The 24,557-nt window shown below is 47.0% G+C and overlaps 1 protein-coding gene across 1 annotated transcript in view; it reads right to left on the reverse strand.

Moving 5' to 3' along the window:
- Positions 1–533: 533 nt before the first annotated feature.
- The window catches only part of LOC135399187 (muscle calcium channel subunit alpha-1-like), a 165,137-nt gene continuing 141,113 nt past the window's right edge, over positions 534–24,557 (reverse strand). The window contains exons 30-46 of the mRNA XM_064630954.1: positions 23,275–23,358; positions 23,060–23,182; positions 22,360–22,425; positions 22,199–22,293; positions 21,280–21,439; positions 20,547–20,674; positions 20,371–20,467; positions 18,544–18,646; positions 18,351–18,449; positions 17,518–17,648; positions 17,285–17,392; positions 15,890–16,104; positions 12,135–12,515; positions 9,351–9,727; positions 7,296–7,402; positions 4,988–6,154; positions 534–4,673 (exon numbers count right to left, since the gene is read on the reverse strand). Coding sequence (XP_064487024.1) covers positions 5,810–6,154; positions 7,296–7,402; positions 9,351–9,727; positions 12,135–12,515; positions 15,890–16,104; positions 17,285–17,392; positions 17,518–17,648; positions 18,351–18,449; positions 18,544–18,646; positions 20,371–20,467; positions 20,547–20,674; positions 21,280–21,439; positions 22,199–22,293; positions 22,360–22,425; positions 23,060–23,182; positions 23,275–23,358 — 2,619 coding nt within the window. The 3' untranslated portion in view covers positions 534–4,673; positions 4,988–5,809. The remainder of the gene's footprint in view (positions 4,674–4,987; positions 6,155–7,295; positions 7,403–9,350; positions 9,728–12,134; positions 12,516–15,889; positions 16,105–17,284; positions 17,393–17,517; positions 17,649–18,350; positions 18,450–18,543; positions 18,647–20,370; positions 20,468–20,546; positions 20,675–21,279; positions 21,440–22,198; positions 22,294–22,359; positions 22,426–23,059; positions 23,183–23,274; positions 23,359–24,557) is intronic.

A 24,557-nucleotide genomic window follows, 5' to 3' on the forward strand; every position in this document is an offset into this window, starting at 1 on the left:
GTGAAGGCCAGGCACGTTCGGCGCAATGGTATCCAATCCAATGCAAGTCGCTTCCGCTCCGCTCCGCGTGCCATGCCGTGTGCGAAGTGTGTTTGTTTTGTCTGCCATCACCTGTGCGCTTGGATTCCCTAGGGAACGAGTGTCGTACGGTTCAAATCTTGTGCTGTAACATGAAACAACAGCGCAGGGAACTCGTAGGTGCCACCGTTCGTAACACACCAGGCCTACCATATCGATCATGGCGGCTCACATGTTGAGACGCTCCTCTTCGCTGGCTTGGTTTCTAGTTATTATGAGAGTTCTATGCTGTACGCGGTACTCACTCAGCGTGCTGCACCACTCCGTACCAGAAGGATCCGCTGACTAGAGTGACAACCGCCAGTAGGAATCATGACAGCCTGCATGACTTCCATATTGCGGCGACTCAATGTGGCTGAGAGAGGATTAGCGACACTTACCCATTTGCTTTCTTCTTGGTTCAAAGGACAAGACATGTAGTACATGTATAGACATGAAGGACGAGACATGTAGCATATAAATTAATACTTTATTTCATCAGCAGTCTCAGACTAGCACTTTGGCACTTCGTTTTCTACACGGTGTTTGCCACGCTTTTTTCAAGTCAACACCCACCACGTTTGGTTAGTGTAACATTCTCAAAATTGCTAAGGTTCCTAACAAGTACCTCGTTACTGGGAGTACAAAATGGAAACAACTTAAAAATTCAAAACATGCCTTTACAACGAGCTGCAGTTTCAATTCTCTGTCATAAAAGAGGCTACAACTGTATTCATTGCTGCCTGTTCCAGCTGGAACTGTTTAAGTGGATTTTGTGAGTGAAAATCAGTGCAATAAAGCATTCTCATCAATAGCCACGAAGTACACATTATGCATATTAAAAAAAAAACATTTTGCGAGGTCACCTAATGCAAGGAACAACAGCGAATATCTTTAATAGAATCTTACGTGACAGCACTTTCATTCAATGTAACGAAGCAAACCATAGTAAACGCTATACCGAAAAGGCATACTTAAAAGAGGGTAAAGGTAACGCTTGTGAAGGTACCTCTATAAATATATGGCTACTCAAGACACTTGTTAATGGTCTCACAAAAATGCTTGGAAGGACTGTGTTCAGGAAATGTGAATGTGAATGCAGACGACTTCTACGTCCCTTTCTGTTTGCAAAGTGTTGAAGTACATAAATTTGTCTACACATTCCTACCACGTGATTGTCGGCTAAATGTTTTTTTTTTCGTTTTGTTCTGTAGCCATTACTAAAACAAACAAACAAACGGATAACTGCGTTTACGAAGGATGCCTTTTGAGAAAACAGACAATTTTTGCCCGCTGCTGCATGACGTTATACAGTGAAGTCTGCGTGGTATCAAAGAATTACGTGTCGTCGGTACATTGCAGTAGTAGTTTTTTTAAAACTAAATGCATCGCTTGGTTTCTGTGCTCACGCGAAACAGTTCACGGTAAAAGTTGGATGTTATATATTTGTGCTTGTAAGATACTCTCGCAGAACATGACAAACCTGCCTCGCACTAACTCTCTAAATGCATTTACATCCGACACGCGGTCGTCAAACCTTAGCTGCTGTAACACTCCCAGTGGAAACACTGGACATTATATATTATGCGAAGTTATTGAGCACGTTTTTTTTCGGGCTGTTGTTCTCTATAGCAATTTTTTTTCCTTCTACAGTATTCTGTACAGTCACTATTCACGTATCACAATACTTCTAAATAAGCGCCAACCCAATATTCTGCAAAGGTACAGATTTCCCAAAGAGAAAGAAAGAAAAAAAATACAGCTCGGACAGGCGTTTTTGGCACGACTGCCACGAGCAGTCCAAAATATTTCTGTGCCATCGATCTTGCTGTGGCTGCTACTAAACTTCGACCGAAGCGTTCAAAATGTTGCGGCGAATGCTCTGTCGACATCGCCGTTGTTTTTAAAATGGTACGTTGCATAGGCTTTCCGAAACGCACACGTGAACAAATTTTGTTCATCGGATCGCTTGACAGCAATCAGGCTGAAGTGTAAAGCATTAGAATTTATGAAATACGTATCCTGTCATTCCATGTTCATACCTAACGTTGTTGTTCTCTGCGTGGAAGTACGGCACTTAGCCAATTGGGTTAGAGGCCATGAACAAACACTGTTCGTCGCGTTGATTATACCAGGTGTTTATTTATTTATGTAGAGATTAAAAAATCAATGAGGGCAGCACTTTTGCGGCCAGGCGGACATCTTGTGGGAAAGCACACGTAACTACGTGACGACTAATTACCTAAAATTCATTAGTTCACCTTTTAAATATATGTTTTCGGTAAAATGCGAGGCAGCAGATTTGAGAAGATAATACTTCAAAATTCACTCTGTTAAAAAAAAAAACATGAAACGGGCAGGCACTTTGATATATAAATCGCTAAACGCAACGCTATCGCTATGCTAATGCTATCGCTATGCAAATAACCCGAAACCGAAACTTGGCGCTTCTCGAGCACAAAAGGAGCGACGAGCGTTCGCGTCGGAGGGTCACGTGTTTTGTAGCGATGGGGCTGACTGGAGCAGGCGCTGGTTGGCTAGATAGATCGCTTTCCAGCCAACATAAGCCGAAGGTCATGTCGTTGCGCTCGAGAAGTGCGTAGTCTTGGCTTTGTCAGTAGTTACGTACGCGTCCCGCCACCTGGCCGCATATGAAAACCGCGTCTAGACTTAACTATCATAGCTTTATTATAAAAAATTCCGCTAGGGACAAAGAAAAACGCTTTGTATAGTCCCAAATACACTTCTTCCATGTCTTTGTTGTTTTTCGTTCGGGAAGGATCGAACACTGCTTCCCTCCCTTTGTTGTTGTATACAATCGTACGCTGTGCTTGGCTAAGTTAGAGTTCAGCATACAACACACACACAAAAGAAGTTCCTACATGTCGTAGGATCCGACACTTAAATTAATCATTCCACTAACGTCAACTTGTGTTACCACACCCCCATTTCATGTGACGCGTAACATAAACTTAGAATGCAACACGAACTAAGAGGTGTATCGTCTGATTGGTCGCCGACTAAAACAACCGTTTCACTTGTGCGTCTCGCTTCACTTTACACGCCCAGATATATCACAAAAGCGTTCTTAACACAAGCGTACAAGGTATACAGAGAACCGAACTCAGCATGCGCATCTAGATAACCTCCGATATCACAATTGAAAAATGTGCAACTAAGTGGGACACCTTACAGGTGTCAGGCACTTCAATAATGTTCGCTCGAAATTTGTCATTCTATATCAGCCGTCGAAACTGGTCACTATATAGTTAATGAAGTTCAGTGTATTGACTCTGCTATGCACTACAACCTTGAAGTGTAGCATCAAAAATGTACAAAATGTACAGTGATGTATATATATGCCTTGCATGATTTGGAAAGGTGAACACCAAAGTGTAGAGTGTCATGAAAAGCTAGCAAAAACTGCAGCAAAAAATTGGTTTCCATAGCAACAGCAGCATTGAGTTCTAAGTCAGTGCTTGGTGGATCTCAAGAAGGTTGCCTGCATCTCTCACAACTTCACATGGTATACAGGGCAATGCAATGTAAAGTCGTCCCTTTAAATGTCTGCAATGTGAGTGTACGTTACTAACGTAATGAGGGTTAATTTTCTGTGAACCCTCCTCAGCGCTCTCGTTCCATCCAGTAACACGTTATTCATATCGTTAATGACTTAGAATGTTACACTATAACGTAATTACTAGTTCTGTAAACGTTAAAGCCTATACACAATACGGAGATAATGCCGAATTTGTAGTTGTCTAGTATAGACTTTGAGCATCGTACTATCCGGGTTGTATGCAACGACGTAGCCGAACGAGAGCGCAGAGGTCCGGGAGTTCTAGCTAGAGGTGTGCGCCGCCGCCGATACTGCAAGAGCTAGCCGCGGCAAGAGCCCGTACACGTTCTCTGTATTGGTTAAATCCGAAATATAACTCTGCTTTTTCCGACAGTCGTCCATTCAGAGCATGCTGTCAATAATTTGTACTTAAAAGCTTCGAAACTTAGTGCTCGAAACGACGGCATCGTGTTCACGCCGCACTTTTACATAACACTTACAGAAGCGGGACAGGGGCGGAGAAGGGTCACGTCGATAGGAGGAGATCGGCGTGGCGCCGCCGCCGGCACAAAAACAGGAGGTACGCCGCCGCCGACAAATTTGCTTTCGGCGCACACCTCTAGTTCTAGCAGCAGAATGCATTGCTTGCGGTTATCGTTGTAAACTGAGAGGTAATCTGCGAAATGCAAGCAAAAATAAACGTACACTTTGTGCTCCTAACGATTCATTGCAACAGAAGTAAAAACATCCACTGCCAAAAGCCAACAGCGACACTGATTATCCACCAACACAAAGCATAAAAAATCTTGTAAAATTTGACATTGCAGACAAAGCGACGCGTTCTTCCAGAGACCGGAGAAGACTTGTGGCAACACTGTATCACCACACACTGCTGTCTCTTCTATAATGAGATTAGCGAGGACTAAACGGAGTAGTCTCAAGAATGACACCAGCAACAAATACAGTGTACGAGAAAAATGTTATCAGATAGTAGTAACAATCTGAGTTCACTACGAAAGGATATGATCCTCGTCCTCCATAATTATGGAACCAACACCTGAAATGGTAAACGTGAATCGCTCGTTAGTTTCAAGTGGAGTGCTGTACCAACACCACCTAGACAAACAAAGCCTAGCCGCTTAAACGACGTCACGTGGTCATTAAGGGCGCGCCAATCAGGACCAAGCTTTCGGCTGCCGAGCTGCGCCGCCAGCAGCCGTCGGAAGCCACAGAAAGTCTGCGTTTGAAATCGTCAACGACAACTAGCCGAAGCAGACGACACCCTGACCTTGCGGGCGACGACGGCTACTGCTGCTGCTTTTTGTATCTAGGTGGCGCTGGCTGTACCGATTTTGCCACTGCGTCACTTACCTCAAAACATGGGACGCGTGGCACAGTTGTTTGTTCCTTCAAATGAGCTTGGGTCTTCGTGGTGACTGCATGAGCACAGCCTGCTCCAGGCAGCATTCTCGTGGGCCAAAACGCACTCTTCTTGAATGCAAGGGTACACACAGTCTTTTGCATAACGAGGGGGAGTAAGAGAACCACAGCAAGCAGAAGAAAAAATCGGCTACCGAAGAAAAAGAAGCACTGATTTGATGTGAGAAGGCACTAAGGGCGTTGCACGACCATGTTCGACCAGTGAACGTTCGCCGCACAATCACCGCACGAAAGTCCTCTGTGACGTCATCGGTGTTCTACCATCACTCCGGAAACAATGGCGGAAAGACAAAACGCGTGCATGTGCACCACTACACACTCTTCATCATCGCTGTACAGGTTGTATGTACACTGCAATATCTTCACGAAAAAAAGAAAAATCACAGTAATCAGCACGCAAACAGAAACAACAACAGGCGCCGCAGGAACGTATGGAGACTATAAAACCCTATGGGGGTTGCCATGCAAAAAGGTTGTTTTTTTAAAAGTCACTGGACAAAATGAGTGTATCGCCTAGACTTAAAACCGGTGCAGAATACGAAATAGCATTCCGAAACATTTGCGACAGATTAGATAACGGCTTGCCAACTCTGCACGTCCCATTTAAACGGTTAACAAAGGGGATACAACCAACAATTCCCATCATGCCTCACGGAGCAATGCAAGCCACGCCAGTCAGCGTGGAGCCATGACGTCATTTTCTGCAGCACAGCGGCCGCCGTTGTTCGCCTAGAAAAGTGTGTGCCACCGCTGCTATAAGGGGGTGTCTTTGAACGCAGGGTCTTGCTGGGAATTGTCGGGGGACGAATGAAGCGGAGAGGCTTCCTTCGGGGCGACGGTGTCTTCAGCGGGGTTTTCAACAGGGATGGAGATGGATGCGAGGGTGTCGTCGGGAGACGTTGGCTCTGTGTAGAAATCTGCGGACAAGCCAGGGTGGAGGTAGGGCAAGCTGCAACGTCGCCTTTCTGCCTGCAAGATCTCATGAGCTGCGCGGTCCATCTCCTCCTGGGTTAGGTTGCAGGCCTCGGCCAGTTCCCGTTGGGTGGCGCGCACGAAGTCCGAGTCGCAGTATTTTCCGAGACCTTGTTCATGCAGCACCTACAAGAGACACGAGAGAAACGTATATTTCGTCCTTGAGTCTCTCCACTTCACATGTATCGTTAACGGAACAGCATTTCATTTACACCTTTCAGGGTGTAAAAGGGGTGCTTTTTGTAATCCCCATTGCATTTACCCAACCAAATCAATCCTCTCAAATCAGTACACTCTAAAAACAGCGGAGGTGCTGACGAGACCGTTTTTTTTTCTCATTCCTGTGTTAGCGCCGCGAAGCAACTGTGGCTATGAGCAGCATACAGACGTGGACATGATGGAGATAGAACAGCAGGAAAAGAGTGGTGGAAATGGGGGTTAATATGCGTTCTGGGCAGACTTCAAGAGAACTGTGCCGACATTCGTCGGGAAAAATCTGTCTGAAAACCCAGGGAAAACTTTAGACAGCACAGCCGGTGGTGGGATTCGAACCCACCACCTGCCTGTCTTCGGCACGACCTTGGCTCCCACCAACGGGCGGCCACTTTTACCGGCTCGGCCATGCCAGCGGCATGGCCGAGCCCGAATGCCAGAGTTCTCCCACGATTTGTTAAAAACGGGAGGCGTACGCCTTTTAGTGACACATACGCTGTTATGTTAAGTATCACGCAAAGGCGTACGGCCAGCGCTTTCTACAAAGCATGTGCGATAATGCTGTCATTCTGCGAAACGGTTGGCCATCAGCGGGTTATGCGGTGAAGTTCTGTTTTTGGAATGTACATGCATGCTGATACGGATCTTCATGTGAAACAGCACTCACTTTGTTGCATGCCTTCCCTGGTGGCATTTTCGGGCTTATGCGTGGAGGTTCAGAACTTGTCGAATACATTCGCTTTGAAAGAGACATTGGATTTAATTCAAAATTCAAATATGGAATTTCCTATTCGATTCAAAATATTCGAATTGGACACACAATGATTGGCTTCAATATTAAAGACGTTCCAATATTAGCGCACTCCTATAATATGCCCTTTTGAAGCGCTGCCACCTTTGCTTCACCATGCTGCACCGCATATGTGCGTCCCACAGGACAAGACGTTCACGTCCGAAAGACATGTAGGACCTGTGGTATTATCGCTAGAAGATGAACCACGCAAAACCGCAAGAGGCGTTTTGAGAAAGCTTCTGGGTCTTTTGTACTACTTACCCTCCCAACGAGATTCTCCGCACTCCCTACAAAAGCTCCCATGGGGTCGTCAGGCCTCCTCCTTGCACCCAGGTGATTTTGGTCCATGGCAGGGCTGCCCCTGGAACCTGTTGTGGAAACGGTTCGTCAGTACGTGCCGTTACAGATCTTCAGGACCTTTCGTCCTGGTAGGAAGACGACACACTTCAAGACGACGACGACGACGACAAAAGGATGTAGAAGAGGCAGACACTTTCAAATGTGGCGACGAGCAGCGAGACAGAGCGTTTCGCGTTTTTGGTGCTTCTTTGGTTTCTAGTTCGATAGTGGTTTCCTCGAATTCATGTGGTGCTGTAAAGGCCAGGTATTTTAAAGCAGAACGGCACGAAGTGTCGCACTGTTTGATGGCAACAGGTTTTGGTTGAAAAATATGGGGATGTTGGCCTAGCTGTAAATTGTGGTGGCTACTTCAGGAGCTTAGCATGAGGAAAATGGCGCTAGGTCATTTCTAAACATCATCGAAAGCTCTGAGGAATGATGCCTGAGAGTGAACCACAGCCTGCACAGCGGGCAAGGAGAGGCGACGAAGAGGGTTCGTTTCCACACGTCACGCAGCTGCCCACAACTCCACTGTATTCCGTGGTAATATAGTTCTGATTGCTTGACTGATTTGTTGTTTAGTGGCGCAACATGAATGGAGGTCAGTAATAGTCCCGACTAGTTTCGTGTCCTAATGGCTTCGAATTCAAGGCATGTGCTATGTATAGTGTGCATGTAGCCTGTATTGATACGGAATGCATTCTGCAGGTAGGGAATAAAGATAAAGCGTGTGTCCGTTCATGTGTCAGTCCGTCCGTCCGTCCCTCCGTCCGTTGCAGTCTCCTGTGTCGCGTGCTTTCACCGCGCTGGCATAATGTTTGCAGGAAAAGCAGCAAAGCTATATGCCTCTCTTAATGTGCAAACGTAATGCTGTTGCGCCATTGAAATGGAGTACGATAACAGTGAAGCTGAAGCAGGATCTTCGTGTTTGCTTAGATGCATACCGCATGAAGACAGTAACGCATCGCAATTAAAAACGAAGGCCGAAGCAAAGCGAGAAAGATGGCGGCTACTCAACGAAGAGGCAGAGGTCTGATCCTGTGAATAATACGCCACTTACTCAAGCCATCACAAGCCCAGACTCACAATAGGTCACTAGACGAGTTCCAGTAGCAGTAACTAATAGGAACGCACGACTATTTCACAATCTGAACCGCGCAGAGAAAGTTACCAGTGATGGTTACCTTCGTTCCTTTCACTGACTATGTTTCGCGACCGAATCGTGTTAGGGTGCCTGAATAGTAACTCCCTCTTTGTACACATAGTATTCAGGCACCCTAAACCGTGTGTATATCGAACGCCACCCAGATAAAGGAAGCCTGCTTAATGAGTCCTCTTCCCCCTTCGCCATCTGGATGAGATCTCCTTCAGCCAATAGCCGCCGACGTTTTGAAACACCGGCTTTCTGTGGCTCCCAGCGGCTGCCGATGTGGCCGATGACGGCTCGCGTCCACAGCTATGGCTGTCGAAGCACGGTCGTGATGGGCGTTTACACCACGACCTACTCTATACTAGAGACCTGGACAACTGGCGATCGCCTATGGGAGAGCCGGGTCATGGGATAGTTACGGTAGTGGCCACTGCAAGCGCCACATAGCATTATGGGGGGAGGGAATGACACTGTCACTCTTGCCACAGTCTTTCGTGCTACACAAGCTTTTGCTAAGCACGCGCTACGCTTATTGCTTCGTCAACACAGCCTACCATGTATTGCCGCGGTTTCGGCAAGTCACGTGGTAACGAATAGTGCGAGCTAGCGCCAAATCCCATAGCCAAGCGGCGATTGTCAGAACTACTACCCCGGTCCCGGGAGCTTTGCGGATGGCCAGGTCTCTAGTATAGTAGCAGGTCGTGGTTTACACGTTGTTTGAGCGATCAGGCTTTCTTTATCTAGGTGGCGCTGATAGAGTACGGTGGAACGCGTGCTGCATACGCAGCAAACACTTTTATGAATTAGCGTGCGTTGCCATCACTCACCATGGTAGGAGGCACGATGCAGGGGCACGAAGCGGGACGGGCTTCCTTGTCTTCCTATGGGGTCAGCAAGCCCTGCAACAGCCATAGCTGGCAAAGGCACCTGCCGTAGGGAAGCCGCGATCCTGCGCAAAGGCGAAGCGGGATAGGGCGTTGAGACCCCGTCAAAAGGCATCGAAGGGGCAACGGGGGGCGGGGTCTCGTGGGAACTGGAACTGCAGCTGAGGATGGGGCGTTCGTGGCTGTCCTGCTTGCTGAGGCACGGCAGTCGGAAACTACCTCCGCCCACCCCGAACCGGCGGGGTGGGGGTGTAGGGGGTGCCTGGGTCGTACCCACACTGCTCTGGTCCGATGACAGGTCTGCAGTTGTGCTACGTGGACTAGGGGAGGAGAGGAAGGGATGCGGTCAGTGGGAAAGGGTTAAACGTGTCCTACATGTGACTGCGTGGATGATGAATTGGTAGATTGTAAAGGAAAGGGGGGAATGGTAGTAAAAAAAAACGTGAAAAGTGAAGCTGGCGCTGTACATACGGGTACTTAATGCCACGTCTAGATACGCTTGCTATTGTAATATGATTTTGAAAGGCACATTGGTGTAAATCGAGTGGATTAAAGAAAAAGTGCAGATAACACCGCCAAGGTAGAATCAGCTAAGCATTAAAACAGCCTCATCGTCCCCTGTATGGAGGGCATCATAGCTTTCCGTTTCATGCTCAAGAAAAGCGATGAGTAGACACGGTGATTTTGCAAGGTTCGAACACGCCTCGTAAAAGTACAGGTTCGTTTCACCGTTTATTTTGGTAGGGATCGTGGCCCTCGCTTTTTGAGTACAATTATGGAAAGGTGGACTTGGGGACGATGTATGTCTCCCACCCATAAAAATAGGCAGTACATTAGGATTTGCATCATATTCCCGTGGACTACGGACATTCCCAGCAAGAGTAATTTGTCACGAGCTGGAACTGGGACCATTCATCACTGCCCATGTACCATCGTGAAACTTCTATACCATTGGTTCAATACCAGGATCGGACAATGCAAAACGACGATAAAACCTGAGACACGGAACAAAAAGACGACAAGACGTCTTTTTGTTCCGTGTCTCAGGCATTATCGTCGTTTTACAATGTACCAGCTCGCCTGCACCCTTGCACTTCTATCGGACAATTCATTGGTTGGTTTCCTGTGGAGTGCTAAGAAGGTGCTGTGCTTGTGTTACGTAGTGGGTATGATAACCTCGAACTTAAGGAGGATAAACTGACACAAAAACATGCCAGAACGAGGCTTTAGCCCTTATGTCCGCGTTTGTCCTCCTCAAGCTTCAGGTCGTCCATACACGGACTTGCTTGGTTGCTACTCCTTGTCCTAAAAAATTCTGCTACGTCGCGGATTAAGCGAGTGCCTGATGACCGAGCTGAAGCAGTAGTCTGGCAATTTTCGTTCATCCGCTCATCGTTCGTTAAAGTGGAAATTTGGTAGTGACATAAGCCTGACAGTAGTGAAGAACCTTAACCTGTTATACACAGATCATTTCTACTAACATGCGCATGAATTCAAAAGACTGAGCACTCTATGCCAATGAAACCGTCTGAACGTTATCAGCAGTCGTGTACGGCATAGCTTCATTTTGCATAATTACATGATCGGAGAAGAAAATTTGCGAACTTTTAAAATGTTGGTTTAGGGGCTGAGGGTGACAATAGACGATTTCAGGAAACCCCTGTGCTTCTTGCGCATGCGTTGCATCCTGGGAGATTATTGTCCTGAGGAAGGGAGAACACTCCTTCACGCTTCTTTTCCTATAACCTTGACACCTCGTGGACTATCCGAGAGAGGAGAAACCGAAACAGTTGGGAGACAAGTTCCCATAGTTCAAAGCGGCGCTAACCTCTCTGGGATTTTCTGAAGCCCGTGGAAGACAAACATACCACGTGACAACGCTCCCACGCGAGGCGATTGTAGCGCCCTCAAACGTCCCTGAAAGAACGAAAGTCCATCTTATTTGTGAAGCAAAGTTATGGCAGCAAAGTCGTAGATAGTACTCCACGGATAAGATGGACTTTGCTCTCTACTTTCTTTTTTGCATTTCGTGGGCTTTCTTTTAGGAAAAAAGAAAAGAAAAAAAGAAAAGAAAGCCACAACAAAGAATGGCTTTTTCCCCGTCTAAACTCGAACCTAGCCAACACCACCTAGATAGAGAAAGCCTGATTAATCGTCGACGCGACCTAACAACTAAGAGTCAGCCAATCAGGGTCGTGTTTTCAACGGCGGCAACCAATCACGAACGAGCTCTCAGCGGTCGCAGTCATAGAGACGAACAACCGTTGTCTGCGAGCAGTGATTGAACGTCCTCGCGTACTAAATGAGAAAACTTTAAAATAAAGCGATAAACGGTTTCATATCTTCCTCAAGACTGGTTTTCTGGAAAGCGTGTTGCACCTTTTGTCACCAGATTCAGGTCTGCAGGTTCCAAGTTAGCTGGAATCATTTCCGAGTTCTTGAATTCGCAAAACGGTGATTCGCAGTAGCAGACGAATTCCGACTTTATATGTCAACGTAGTGAAGGTGGGAGAGGAGGCAATAAGCGGACCTTCTGTATCCAGATGGCGTTGACTTATAAGACGTGACTCCATAAATGAACCCCATGAAGAGATTATACGGGAGTGTGCCACAAGGAGAGACGGTTCTAAGGTGACGTCTTTTCGCTACTATCATCCCAGTTTCTCAGAGAAAAAAAAGGCTTATCATGCTTATATCATGCCAGCATGCACGTGTTAGCAAACATACTGTGCGCAGAGGTAGTAGTCTGAGCGGAAGGAATGCTTTCGAGAAGAGGTCGATGCTGCTGACGGCCTTCTGTCGGAGAATGGGCTGTCCGAGTCGGAAGCGAAGAGCAGTGACGTCACGTCCGCATGCCGAGCGGACCTGGAGCGTCGGAGTGATCGCAGAGGAATAGCCTCGGGCCCATGTGCCGCAGCCCCGCCCCCGTCCTTGTCTGCCAGCGAGCTTTCCCCACAGGAGCTGCAGGCTGGAGACGACGACGAAGGCGGCGCTCGGCGGAGGCACGGAGAACTACCGGCCGAAAGCGACGGCGGGTGTGACGTCACCTGAGGAGTCGTGGTGGCTGGGGATGAGGCGCCCAACTGTTCCAGGCATTCGGAGGATGAGCTGGGGAGGGGTGCGGATTAGAACGAGTGTGGTTAGAAGGAAGTTTTCGTGCATTGGAGTGGTTAGCCTATAACATACAGGGTGTCTTCAATGACGCATAAGAAGGAAAACAATCGAGAGAATAACTGGTACAATGTGTGCAAACCGGCTGCATACTATTGTTGACAATCGTCCTGCATGATACCTAATTAATTGTGTAACTAAAAAAATAAATCATGCATTGAATCTGCCGACGTCAATTTTAGAGCCGAGCTGTCTACAAAAGCAAGCGCCACCTGCGGCACGCAAGGGGTCATGGGAACTGAGAGCACCTTAGAGCATCACGAGACGGCCAGAGGCGGAGGTAGAACAACAACATTCCGTGTCCCTCAAAGTTCCCATGCTTCTTTGCGCCGCGCGCTTGGTGGCGCTTGCATCTTTGAAAAATCGCCTATTGGAAGGTTGCGGAGCGCCGTCAGGAACATTGCGATGTTGTCATTTGCAATCAAGTACCTCTCACGCACTTCTTTTTTCCAGGCTCCAAAGAATACTCGCAACATTTGAAAACTACCAACACCCTATAATAATAGCGCCCTCAGGTGCGCTGTAGATGTACAGTCCGCTCTTTCATTCCACTTCCGCGAAGCCGCGGCGACAAGCTGGACGCAGACTCCGTATACGATGCCTGTAGATTCGTTCGACATATTGTACGACGTTTCTTAAAGAGAGAGTCGCATCCGGAAACTCATCTATGAAACCGATGCCACTATTTCCACATCGGTCGACCTGAGCTATTTTTTTCGTCCGAAAAGCGCTTCGATATTAAATAAACAAATTTTAAATATCAGCGCTGCTTCCGCGGCCGCAGACGCTCCGGCGGCGTGACGTCGCTCCCTAAGCGGAGGAGGGAGAGGGCGGTGCGCAGAGAAGGAAAGGCGCCGTCCAGACGCCACGTAACTCCCTCAGACGCCGTACGGCCGCGGCATTCCTTCTCTCAAGGTCGCGCCATCATTGGTTCTTAGGCAGTGACGCTTTCTCGTTTTTCCAGAGAGGGACATCCGGCATAATCTCAACATCCGGCGTCTACTCTTGTAACGTATTCCGCGGAATAAACGTCAAACTACGCCGCTATTTTGCGTGGGATTTTCGATATCGTTGTCAGTAGTCCAGGAGAAAAAAAAAACGGCACTATAGTTTCGATATTGACCGGAAAGGGATGCGACCGTCCCTTTAAGGGTTGTTTCAAGCCACGTGGGACACCCTGCACACCGCCATATGTTAGTAGTAAGTAAAACTGCCTCAGTGGCCTTGTGTGTGCAGACGTTAAGTTCACACTCGCGTAGTATTAGACGTAGCCTATACAATTTTCTAGACTTGCGCACATTCACCGCGCGTGCAGTAAAAGTAGTAAAAAGACGGCAATCAACAGTAAAATCTGGAAAAAGAAAGAAAAAGATTGAAAGTAAAACAAAAAAGTATATAGCGCAACAGTGCAGGCAGGCCACTAGGAATGTGAGTAAAAAAAGGGAGGAAAAGTACGGTGAATGTATGATATATAGATTGCGATACACACGAGAAGAATTGAGGGAGGTACATATGCTGCAATGAAGTCGATGAAGCACAAGCAGGACAGCCAACGCAAACTGAGAGGAAGAAAGAAAGAATGTACGACAGAGACAGGCGACTCAAATACACAAATCGTTTCCAGTGAGATTCAACCAAGAGCAATTAATTGCGCGTATTTTATTGCGAACAATTTCAACTGGCACCGCGCTAAAGTACTGTCTCGATTCCCTGATTGGCGGGGGTGAACTATTTAACAATTTCTGAAACCTACCGCTCGTTTTTGACGTTTTCGTGGGTACGGGAATTTTTTTTTTTGTTGGAAGTAATTCCGTCAGCGTGAAATGTGTAGCGTCGCACTTAGAAAGAAACGTGAGGTTCGTAAACAAAAGGTGGAAGAGGTTCGCGGGTTTAAACATCATTTGCGCGTCTTCAAGATTACCCAGCACGAGCCCTGTCCACTCCAGCGCAGGCACCCGGGACACAAACCGGGAATCCCGAATGTCACGACGCGTTGGAGGTTTGAAGTGAAAGATGCGGTCACCGCGATGACTGGATACGAAACAAAATTCCCAAGTAGTATACGCACTTCTTGGTTGAATTTCACTCTGGCAACAAACTTGACAAGCAGGAATCACGTGACAATATCCAAAGCCAAATAATTTCTTAAATAATAAAATAAGTAATAATAATAAAGTAGTAAGTAATAATAAATAAATAAGAAATAATCCCACATCAGCAGAGCAATACAGTATACGAGCAAACTGCGACAGAAATGACTAAGAAGGGCAGAAAGAGAACGCTATTTAAGTAATTCGATCACGATAGCAGAAGAGTCGAATCTCTATTGTTGCTGAGATCGTTATTTTGGTGGCATCCGAGCGCAGAAAACTTATTATTCGGCTAAATACAACATTAGTTATAAATATTTATTGCATGTTGCACATGTATATAGGAATACTGCATGGTATACCCTATAGGCTAAAGCGACGACAAGGTCTTTGAAAAACTATTGCTCGACGTGACCCGATTGTCGAGAGAAAAGAACTGTCCTCAATTCAACACGCAGCACAATTAGTGACATCGAACAGCAAATGCATTGACAACGACTTGGAATACATTAAGACAAAGAGTGATCCGGACAAAAAGGCACCAGGCACCAAGTGGTCCAGGCACAAAGTAATAAACAGCTGTAATAAAGACCTAGCGGACTTCGAGAGAGAAAAAAAAAAGAATCGTCCAGCTATTCCATTTCACTGCAATTGTAATTGCCTAGCAATTGAAATATTGTTTACAATGACGTCATTTCGTTTAGACATAACGGCTGCACTGTAATATCTAACGCCCTTCCAGGCGCTGTGGCACAAAACCGCTTGACAAATTTTATCAAATTTACGTAATTTCGATTCGATTTCTGGCATAATGTGGTGTGATCCAAGCAAACATCTACGAAGTTCGACCACGGATAATTTGATATATTGGTTAATTCGATGGTATTGCTACAGTTCCGTTAATAAATTATCGTTCCGTTAATTAATTCCCGTTAATTCGATATTAATACGCTTCCCATTCGAATTAACGATGATGCGTTATAGTTAATGTTCAATCTGCCTTGAAAGGAACAGGCACAGGACACAGTCTACCAAGCCAAGTGCAGCTTCATTTTCTTAGAGATGATTATGCTGGAGAACCGCTTACCGAATACTACCCCGTTTTAGTTCCCTAGCCCTGACACTTGCTCCCCAGCACTGCAAATATCCCATAAAACGCAAACAAATGTAGCGCAGATCGGGGGTTCTTACAGCTTACAAAAATGGAATGTCTCCACTTACCTCGAGTTTGGACTCCCCCGTTGCAGGGGAATCCCTCCGTCACGCCTGAGTTTGACATGATTTGGATCTGACGCCCCGCGGGGCGACACGTCCAAAGAACTGGTGGGTGACACCTTGGCATGGGCGGCCGCGTTCACTTGCAGAGTCCTCGTGTGGTGAGTTCCGGGCTTACCACGTATCGACGACCACATGCTCCCAAACAGGGAGTGGTTCCGCTGAAAACAGGCGAGTTAATGATTAATCCGCAAGAGACATCTGAACCGTTCCACTTTAAAGTGGGACTCCGCACCAAAATCACCACAAAGGTTGTGGTATATCCGTAATCTTTGGGACGTCAGGAACATGTGTACGAAATATCTCGCTCCAAAACTCCGCAGATTTTACTCAAATGAATTATTACGAACAGAGCGCTTCGCCTCTGTCAAGCGAGAGGGCGCTGAAAGCAACACACTGCTGACATCATCCGGCATCCGGCAAGGGAGAAAGAATGCAGGCTTGGAAGCAGACGACAATGCTGGGTGACGTCACGGAATCCTCCTCCGGACGAACCACCGTAGTATGGAGCTCTGTTTTGTGCTCTTCGCATTTCGGTTTCGGTTTGCTATCGTCATCATTTACGCATTAATTACTCGCGCAAAATGAATGCGAATGTTGTATTCGGTATCGAGGGGGTGGTTAGTATTCGGTATGATGCTCACCCAATAAACCTCTACCCGAGAAACGTCATCATGACGTTGGTAGACAGACTGAAACCGAATCGGAAGGGGAGAGCTGGGTTCCACGAATGGGCACTTGTTCGCTGCCTCCTATTGAAAGAAAAGTAGGACCGAAGGTCGCCGTCCCTTTCAGGGATCATCGTAATCCCCTCAAGACCGTGGTTTTCGGGCGCGACCTCGTTCGCCCCATAGCTTGGAGCATAGTTCAACTCTATCAAACCGGTGGCGCTGTCGAACACTATGACGTCATTTGTTTACAAATAGGGAGATGTTCTCTTTTTTTCGAATCCTTGCGAAGTCTCCCTTTAAAGTGCCACCACTGACTAAATCTTCAATATGAAATAAAATATATGTAACGTTGGTCCAAGTAACGTTTTGATGTCGGTTAAACTGCTAAGTATATTACCGTACTTTCTAGTAGCATGGCCTATACAATATGTCTTAATGAACATGGATGAATTTAAAGGCACATACTTCTTAGCAGTCTAGCTACCTCTCTCCACTGTTTAAGCTTGCGGAGTCTGACCGTGATTGGCTTGCGGTTATCAGCCCCACAATGTGTTTGTTATGCCCCCCTTTTTGTATCTTGGTTAACTTACCGTAGTCAGCACATGTACAGTTCTGTTCATTTTTCAACTAGTACTTTCGACGCACTACAGAGAAATGACGTGATACTTACTCGATGCATGGGCTCGTTGCCCCGGCCGTCTTCGAAGTCCTGGTCCAGGTTGCCAGACACAGCCCTGCGGATCTCTGGACCCATTTCGTGCAGTTCTCTCAGACCCGCCTTCAGACGGAAACAAAGAAACATCGCTGGCATATTAGGTTCATTAAAACCGCCATCGTAAGACTCGGTACAAGGAGTGGCACAAAAGCAGAACAACAACAACAAAGAAGGCTCTACGGACGTGCCTGCAACGCAACGGTGCTTTCGTTGGCGTCCTTTTCGGATGCTCGCTCCTCTTTCCTTTTCTTGAATCGCCTGAAGTAATCCTGGATTAAGAACGTGGCGTAGAACTTGCCCACTGTGACGTCATCATCCGCTATAGAAGAGAGAGAAAAAAATATTGCTATGAGAGAGCTCCCGACAAAATTAGCATAACATCCTCAATAACCCTCTACGCCAGAAACGTCATCATGACGTTGGTAGACAGACTGAAACCGAGACAAATCGGAAGGGGAGGGCTGGGTTCCACGAATGGGCACTTGTTCGCTGCCTCCTACTGAAAGAAAAGTAGGACCGAAGGTCGCGTCCCTCTCAGGGATCATCGTTATCCCCTGAAGACCGTGGCTTTTGAGCGCGACCTTGTTCGTCTCTAGCTTCCAAATTGTTGGCGCTGTCAAACACTATGACGTCTTGTGTTCACAAACAGGGAGAAGTCTATTCGCAATGCACGAGAATTATTGTGGCTGACCTCCAGCGTGTGCCAGAGTTCTTTGATGTATTGACCCTCTAGAAAAACCCCTCCCCTCCTTCAGAGAGTCCATCTATGGATGAGTGATGCTGACGTCACACTGTGACGTGCAGAGTACGCCGTCGGAAGTAGCGCCGCGCCGTGTCCGTAACAGACGATTTCGCATGGGAGAGGAGACCTCGCGGGTGCTCGCTACGTTGGCGCTACGTCACATTTATCTGATTACGTCACCGCAGGAGATCGAGCCGCGCCGCTCATGGTTGTTCTTTGCGAGAGTTTTTAAAAATTTAACTGCGTACTGACGCACCGTTAAAAATATTGAATGCTTACCGGCAGGTGGGACTACTTGATCTAAAAGTTTGGGACTCGTACGCTTCCAGATCTTCTTGATGATCGCTCGCAGTTCTTCATTGGCAGTATCGATGTTACCTGAAAGCGCATGACGAAGATATCCTTTACCATCATGTGTACGTGAGGACGTAAGCGGATTGTGCGTTACGGCTGTGAATAAGAGAAGCATTACCGTCCGTCTTAATCTTGAGCGATGTCCGTACTACAGCGAAAAGTGTTGCATTGAACATTACCGTGCCATCGCTGTTGAGAGGCATGTTCATGGAAACCAATTTCTGAGGGAGAAAGGGAGAGGGAAAAAAAGGTCGATTAAGCTTTCGGTGTTCAGTTATCTGGACAACGTAAGCTGGACCTTAGAGCATCACCCCCCCACCCCACCCCTGGGGACTCACATCCCCATCTTCTTCTTTATCACATCACCATAATGACCCTGGAGTATATAATGAGCACTAAATATTGCGTCCTGGAGTAACCAGTCCCGAGTGGTTTCTGGACTGACATCTCCATTACTTTTCTCTTACCGATCAATGAACACTGGAGCTAAACCGTACGTGGCCACTGATGAGCGCATTTCAGTTAGTAGATAAGCCACGTAGATAAATAGGGCCTCGTGTTTTCGGGTTCTATGTTTTTGAAAATGAGGGGTAAAAATCCGGTTTTATTTACTCAGAAGCTGTAAAAAAAAAGAAAAAAGAAGAGCGCTTATCGCATTTTAGATGGACACAAGACGCGGAACAGCCGTACTGAGTGTCCAGTGCTGGGAGTCCTTCAGTGCCCGTATTCGTGGATGAATTGACACTTTGCCAAGTTAGATTTTACCTCAGGTGACGATCATGCAAATCGAGAGTTGAATGTAAAAACGGGTTTTACCCTAAAAAATACACAAGGCCCTTTAGATAAAGAAAGCCTGATCGCTTAAACGTTGGCTGGTTCGTTGGTTGGTGGATCTCTTAAACGATGATACGTAGTCATTAAGAGTCTGCCAATCCATGCTTTTGGCGGCCGTAGACGAGCCGCCATGAGCCGCACGGGAAGCCACTTGCAGCCACAGCAAGCCTGTGTTTGAGATCATCTCCGGCGATTGGCCAGTGCAGACGACAGTCCGACTTTATATGTCCACGTGGTGAAGGAGTGAGACGGGGCATTTATCAAGCATTTTGTATCCAGGTGGCGCACGCCTAGCCGGAGAGCGCGACATTATAAAGCGTCCTTGCTGAACATTCAAATGGACCTTTTTCACACTCGCGTCGTAGCCTAGCGGCTGTCCAGTGAAACACGATTGTCGCGCGTCAAAGCACAGCCTGCGCCATCTATTGAATATGTAGGGAACCCTCTTCGGCGCCGTTTGGGTCGATTCATACGATGCAACTTTTTGCTGCAACTCTGTTCCTGCTCCAGTTGCGCGCAACCGAAGTTACACCAAAAAGGTCCCTTTCATACGGCGAGCAACTCGGAATGCCGTAGTTGTCACCGAGCTCGCCTGATGGCGCGAAAAAACGTCATTGTCATCATTTTCGTCCAATCGCACTGCGACTTCCGCTCGTTACGACTTCAATCCGTTGAGAGTTTGATAATTATGCATAATTTCCACTGGTCAGTGATAATTTCATCGTCTCGCGTACTGCCGCAATAACTGACACATAGAAGTCTTCCTGACTGGTCGCGCTTGCAAGGCGGAGCCGTGTGATTGACAGGTTGCAGCTAGAGTTGCAGGAGAAATCGCTCGTGAAGCGATCGGCTGTGCAACTCCTGCAACTCGAGTTGCGCAACCAGAGCTTCGCGTTCACACGGTGCAACTTGGTGGCGCAACCTGGTTGCACGCAACTAAAGTTGCATCGTGTGAATCGACCATTAGAGTCACAGAGCCTGCGCAAGCGCGTTGTGAAAAAGGTCCATATTGTGCAGGAATATGCAGCAAATAGCTCAGACACCATTTTGTTGATTTTAGACTGAAAACTCCGACGCGATCGATAGATAAAACGATTCGGGATGAGCATACCTTACAAGCCACACGGTGAGGACAAAGCTTTCCAAAGCCCAACGGTGGCTGAATTTTCCTCAGAAGCGTGACTACGTCCAGATGCTTGATTCTACCCCTGCAGAATCGAACGTTTATTTGATCCTTGGTCGGTGTTTGAAGGCATTTGACACGACATGCGAGCAACAATCACTCACTTGGCGTCAGGATCGTATTCTGACCAGAGTCGGACAAATTCGTCCAAGTGATGAGGGCCCAAGATAGACCAATCACGCGTGAGGTAGTCAAAGTTGTCCATGATGACAGCAACGAAAAGGTTGATAATCTGTAATTGAGGGGTTTTAATGGCGGAGTCCCTTGCAGAAAGAACAAAACATGACTGGATAATTGGAGCAGCCCGCCTATTATGCATTGCGTCAATGGGCACAGGTATAGTGACAGATTGTCTTTATAAGCGTGATCGTTCTAAGCGATCTTTATAGCTTCGTTGTTGTGTTACGGCTAGATTCCATTGGAGTATGAGTATTTCCTAAAATTTATGGCAGATGATCGTGGGGGGAGAATAATATGACAGGGTAGCCAAGGCAGCCTGCTTATTATGAGTTTCATCACGAAGCACAAGTGTAAACTCCTGCAATCGTTATAAGCGACTTTTACAACGTTATGGTCAAGTTACGGCTGAATTGCAACGGAACGTCAGCAATTACCAAAATTTAATGGGAGAATATTTTGCGGGAAGAACGCAAAACAACTGGGCAGCTAAGCTAGCCCGCTTACTACGAATTCGGTCAAGAGGGGCAGGTATAATATCGGGCAATCGTTACAAATGTGATCGTTACAAGCGATTTTATAGCTTTCTCGCCACGTTACTTCTAGATTACATCCGGGCAGCTACTTAAATCTGCAACAGATGGGGAGGCAGGTACCTACCAAAAAAGAGCAGATGATGTAGAAGGAAATAAAATAAATCAAGGCAAAGTCACTTCCGCAAAGGCTTCCGGGAGCTTCTTCGGAGGCTTCGTCGCAGCTCACTCCGTCCACATGCAGACACGAGAGCATAATTTCCTGCCACGATTCTCCAGTTGCTGATCTGTATCAAATAATGACGTTCTTGTTACGATATGCAGACCGTTCTTCCCGTCTTAGTACGTGGCCACGCAATGGCTGTTGTATCTTGCGCTACAGCGCCTGCGTGACGTTCACTTTGGCGTGGTCACGTGAGACCGAAGATGATAGCCAATAAGAGGCCGCGAAGGCGCTGCCTGACCCGGCCTAGCAGGCAATGGGCGGGAACATAGCGGGAACGCCCTCGTAACGTCACGCTTACGTTTCTATGCGCGGGAATTTCAAATCGCGCGGATACCAGTGCTTCGCGATGCCAATACTAGGGATAACGTGGTGGTTCTCCGCAATGTGCAAAAGCTCACTTTATGTATTGCGAGTGCGCGGGACCGCCAACGCTATCCTTTACGTACGCAAAGGGATAGCGTACGGTATACTAAAACTTACTACAAAATTATACCGAACAGCTTCACGCAAAGTAACGCAAAAGCTTGGTGAAGTAAGAAACTCACTACCCTTTCCAACAAAAATATAGTATCTGATCCGTCATGAGAGGACTATCCCTTTAACTTCTTTTTCAATTGATCAATTAATCAATCAAAATCAAATCAAATCAATTCAAATCAAATCCAATCCAATCAAACCCAAAACAAATCAAATCAATCAAATACAAATCAAATCAATCCAATCCAATCCAATTCAAATGAAACCAAATGCTTGAACATTTGCAGATATTTACGTTTCGCTCGTGCGTATGCAAGGATACTACATCTTTGGTGTGGCTCACCTGAAGAGCACCAGTACAGCCTGTGGAAATGTTTGGAAATTGTTGTTCCGGTCTATGGCACTGTCGTCATTGTTCAATCCAATCTTCCCAAACAACTGGAAAAAGGATTGGAGTGACGGCGTGAACATCGCAGACATTGGTTCACCCGGAGTTATACCTACTTGCATGCCAATGACGGCGTAAATGAAGAACAGCATAACAATAAGTAAGGCAACATACGGCAGGGCCTGTAACAAGAACGAAATTGAAGGCAGGCAGCTGGGAAGAAACACTTCTACACGGACCGAATGAATATGTAGGAAACGGCAAGTGAGGTGAAAGGGAATGCTTAGTGGATACTCCAGAAATAAGTAAGTACGTACTATACTCCGAGACAACATAAAGGCTACAGTCACAGAGGTACATCTCCGCCAGTGAATAATGTAGTCCGCACATTGAGTGTGGGACATGCGAGACGATGGCCGACGGCAAACGGACGACAAGTCGACGGGGAAGCAGATTCACATGTTATGTGTTTGGTGTGCAAATGTTCTCTAAATACGTCGTCTCTACGAGTGTTTTAGCAACATAATCAGTGTATAAGCAACAATTTGAAGCACGCGGGCGCACTACGTTGTGACTCGAAGAGCCCACCTAGGCCAATCACAGACGCCTTCAGATTTGTGGGCGGAGTCAACCTGTATTAGTTAACCTATCACGAAGTATAAGTTCCCTGTGACATTTGACCAACGTAGCAACCTGAGATCATAGCGTTGGCAGGTGTAATCTGATCTCTAGAACCTTCGTCTATTGAAACTTATGAAAGCTGCTGTTGAATATGTGTTGATCACTGCACTAGCTCTATCCTTGAAGGACACCAACCTGGAAGGATTTGATAAAGGTCCAAAGTAGTGTCCTGATGCCTTCTCCTTTGCTCAGCAACTTCACCAGCCTCATGACGCGGAATAGACGGAAGAAGTTGATGCTGATGATATTGGTACCGGGCTGAGGACGAGAAAAATAACCGGTAACCGTTGGGAGCACGAAGACTGCAAACATATTTCCAGCGAAAGGCGTAACTAGAAAATGGAACTCACATTAACTTCAGAGTATACAATATCAATGAAGCTTCCAAGCACAATGATAAAGTCGAAGACATTCCAGGCGTCACCAAAGTAATTCTGAAAATGTAAATAGTTAGTTGTGAAACGTGGTGGCGATATATGCGATGTCCACTACTGATGAATGATCGGCGACTCCGTATTTTGTCGCCTGTCGCTGTAGGCACCGCTGAAACTGTACGATGACAAGATCGCTATTTGATTTTTTGCGCTTTAGAAACATCGTTCGGAAATTACATGTGAAGCGATGCCGCAATGTGCCTCCTGCTTGATGATAACAAGCGGGATAAATGGTTAGGGGAAATTTAGGAAGATGAGTACACAATCTTCTCTGGCTCATCTCATAGAGTCAACAATACAACAATGTGTGATGTGGGCAAGCTTTTGTTTGTCCTATCCTACAGTTGGCAATACGAAGATGGCGTGGTGTGATTAACCTAGAGATCATATTGCTCTAGAGTTGGTATCTACGTAGTCCTAGTTTAGTCCGTGTGAAACGTTAGAGGGAACCAGTCTGTGTGGCTGGTCTTCCGCTCAGATGCCAATACATGTAAAGATGACCTGGCGTGGCATGGCGCTACAGCAGGATGGTTGAACTCTCGTCATGCTAGTTTGCAGTGCAGACTTGCGCACGTCCTGTCCTACCACTCAGGGATCGTTTGTATCGCTATGGTCTCACCTCGCCTCGCCTCGCTGTCCTTTCTGCTCTAGCCATGAAACTGCGCTGCACGCTTTTCACGAGTGTCTCGTTCGTGACGTTTTGTGGCACAGAGTTGAGGAGCTGAGTGTTGAGGAGCGTTGGACAGGATTCAGACGGCAGGACAGGATTCAGACGGTCCTTCAACCACCCGTTTCAATCCAGGATAGACGGCAGTTTATTCTTTTAGGATAGAGCGCTGCATAGCGGTACACAGTGGTCGCGCTCGGGGGGCGTCACACGTTCTAAGCCTCGTTCGAGCGGGTATTCGCAGATTCCTACACAGGGAGAGAGCAGTTCTTGGTGCTGTGCAGTTCGGCCAAGACGCCTGCTGACTTAGTCTGTGCTCTTCGAAGAAACGCACGCAAGGTACGTTGTCCACTACTAAGCATTACTTTCCTTCGTGCCGTTATCCCGTACAACTCTCCGCAGTCTTGGTCTGTTGCATGGCGACGAGAAGCACGTACAGCAATCCTTACCGTGATGTGATTTCACAGGCAGGAGTTGGGATTGCGCTACTTCTAGTTTTAGGCCTAGTTTGTTGAGACAGTTATATGGGAGC

This window comes from Ornithodoros turicata, chromosome 6 (genome assembly GCF_037126465.1).
Source record: "Ornithodoros turicata isolate Travis chromosome 6, ASM3712646v1, whole genome shotgun sequence".
Classification (NCBI taxonomy): domain Eukaryota; kingdom Metazoa; phylum Arthropoda; class Arachnida; order Ixodida; family Argasidae; genus Ornithodoros; species Ornithodoros turicata.